Source organism: Coenobita brevimanus, chromosome 98, assembly GCF_032717465.1.
Source record: "Coenobita brevimanus isolate Jiangsu-jjx chromosome 98, ASM3271746v2, whole genome shotgun sequence".
Classification (NCBI taxonomy): Eukaryota; Metazoa; Arthropoda; class Malacostraca; order Decapoda; family Coenobitidae; genus Coenobita; species Coenobita brevimanus.
Genome location: NC_137051.1, coordinates 4,932,537 through 4,935,000, shown reverse-complemented (window position 1 = coordinate 4,935,000; position 2,464 = coordinate 4,932,537). Strand labels below are relative to the sequence as shown.

Here is a 2,464-nt window from a genome sequence, read left to right as displayed (position 1 = left end):
CCTTCATAGCACCTGCCACTCCTTTTCCCTAGCCCTCTTTACTCACCATACTTCCTGTTTACATATACTTCCATTTCCTACTACTGCACAGAAGAATTTTAACTCACTCGCCAATTCAGGGGATCACATCAATAACATCAGTCTAAACAATGTGGTTGTTGATAATCATTGCATAAGATTAGAATGTGTATATATTTTTTTGTACAAGGGCAATTGATTTAGTTTTCATGCGGCAGAGACCAAAAAAAAAAATAATAATAAGATAGAAACAGAGAGAGAAAAAGAAAGAAATGGAAGAGGAAAAGAAAAAGAAATGGAAGAATGAAACGATAAGAAAAAAAGGGTAAAAAGAAAAGGAAAGAAGGAAAAGAAAAGAAGAAATGGATAACTAATATATAATTCTCAAGAAAACTGTGATACTTGAGACTAAGAGATACGTTCCTGTTGTTCTTCCTGATATTCCAAGAGCGTCAGTCCGAGCCCCTCCATCCACCAGCACATCAAACACACAATCACTTATCTCAACAACCATCACTTTAAGGCGGCAACACGAAACTACTTGTTCTGGCAACTTTTTCCCACTAACTCGATGTTGTGAAATTATCTTGCAAATTTTAATACATACACTGTCACATAAACCTTCAAGCTGTCACCGGAAAAAAAAAAAAAAAAGGAACATCTATCTCGGAAAAAGTTGCCGTCAAAATCACCTGCCTGAGAAAAGTTTCCAGAAAATCACCTTACTCATTATCTATTGACCATTCCTGTTTAGAAATACACTCGGGCATGACTCACACCCTTCCACAGCCACCTACAATCCAATTCCTTCACACGTAACTACACTCCAGTCAAGGCAGGTCAGAGTTATAGTTGCAGGTGGTGAAATTAGAGTGAGAGAACTAGGCCAGGTGTGCAAGGTGTGAGTCGTGGCCCAGTTTAACTCTATCCATTTGTAGATGATGATGTGCACCTTTGATCACTGCAATTAATTTATGCACCTGTCGCTCCAGAGATGAAATACAGGCAAGAGAGGTGAAAGGTATTTGACTGCAGTGTTTACCGCGAAGTACACGCATCGTTCCCGCAGGTGGTGTTGCTGTGTATGGCGGTGTCCTCCTACGGGCAGCGGTACGGCCCTCCCCCCTCCCCCACCTACCCCCGCCCCTCTGGCCCCGTCATCCCCATCCTGCGTGACGACCGCCAGGGGCCCGACGCGCTGGGCAACTACAGGTTCAACTTCGAGACCGGCAACGGCATCAGTCGGCACGAGCAGGGCACACAGCAGGTTGCAACCGGCACCGTGGCTATGCAGGGAGGCTGGTCGTAAGTTATCACAGTTTTAAATATATCAGATGCATAGGCTTATCATATTCTGCTAAGAGTCGACCACTTTCATCAAATGCCAAATCAAAAGGCGCAATGAGACTGCTAGGCACACGAAACTCCACAAACCGCTAGAAACACTGTCAAAACTCACTGAACATCACTCAATATGGCTAAAATCATTACTTAATATGAATATAATCGATACAGGCCGTCAATATTCTAGGTGAATGAGTATAAACATCTTTTGATCCGGTGCCGAAAGCGCTAACTTGGCATCTTTGCTTTATTTCTGTACAGCAGGTTTCTCAGAGTGGATCATGAAGCTGTCTAGTAAACCAACAACTGTCCTTCCTTCCAGCTTCACCCTCCCCGACGGAACACCAGCCGTCTTTAATTTCGTGGCTGACGCTGATGGCTACCGCGTTGAGTCCCCCCTCCTGCCCACGCCCCCGCCCCTCCCAGCACACGCCATCGCCCAGATCGAGAAGGCCAGGCGCGAAGATGCCACCCGAGGAAACCGATATTCTTCACCTTCAGCGACTTCTTCAAGATTCACGTCCCCTTCGACATCTTCCTCAGCCTCTCGAAGCTTCTCCTCTCCTTCAGCATTTTCCTCCCCTGCAAGAACTCCCTCCGCCTCAGCCCCCGTCAGATTTACCTCCCCCTTGAGGCTCACCTCCCCTTCTGCCCCTCCCACACGCATCTCCACCTTGGCCTTCCCCACCAGGCGCTACGGCCACCCTTAGAAGGAACCCCCCTCCTACCCTTAGCCGGACCCGTAACCCTTAAACAACCCCCCCTACCCCTTAAAGAACCCCCCCTCCCTTAGAAGAACCCCCCTTCTCTCTCACCCTCAGAAGGAACCCCAGCCACCCTTAGGACCCTCCACCCACCCTTAGACAGCCCCCTACCCTTAGAAAGACCCTCCCCCCACCCTTTACCTGGCGTTTCTACCTGGCCATCTAAAATTATTGTTGTATTCCTGACCACCTTACCTCACTGCTTGTTCCTTGGGTTGCATGATATAATATATTTTATTTAATCTTTTATTTTAGTCTTTTGCTTCCCTTCAAGTTTTTGTGCTTCACTTCCCCTGTTTTTGGAGAATCTAAATTCCTCCCTATTTTTTTTTTTTTTT

General features: G+C 46.5%; 1 protein-coding gene across 1 annotated transcript in view; it reads left to right on the top strand.

Moving 5' to 3' along the window:
- LOC145414174 (endocuticle structural glycoprotein SgAbd-2-like) overlaps positions 1-2,072 on the top strand; it is a 7,568-nt gene extending 5,496 nt beyond the window's left edge. Inside the window, exons 2-3 of the mRNA XM_080283740.1 lie at positions 1,088-1,323; positions 1,685-2,072. Coding sequence (XP_080139866.1) covers positions 1,088-1,323; positions 1,685-2,072 — 624 coding nt within the window. The remainder of the gene's footprint in view (positions 1-1,087; positions 1,324-1,684) is intronic.
- Positions 2,073-2,464: the final 392 nt, after the last annotated feature.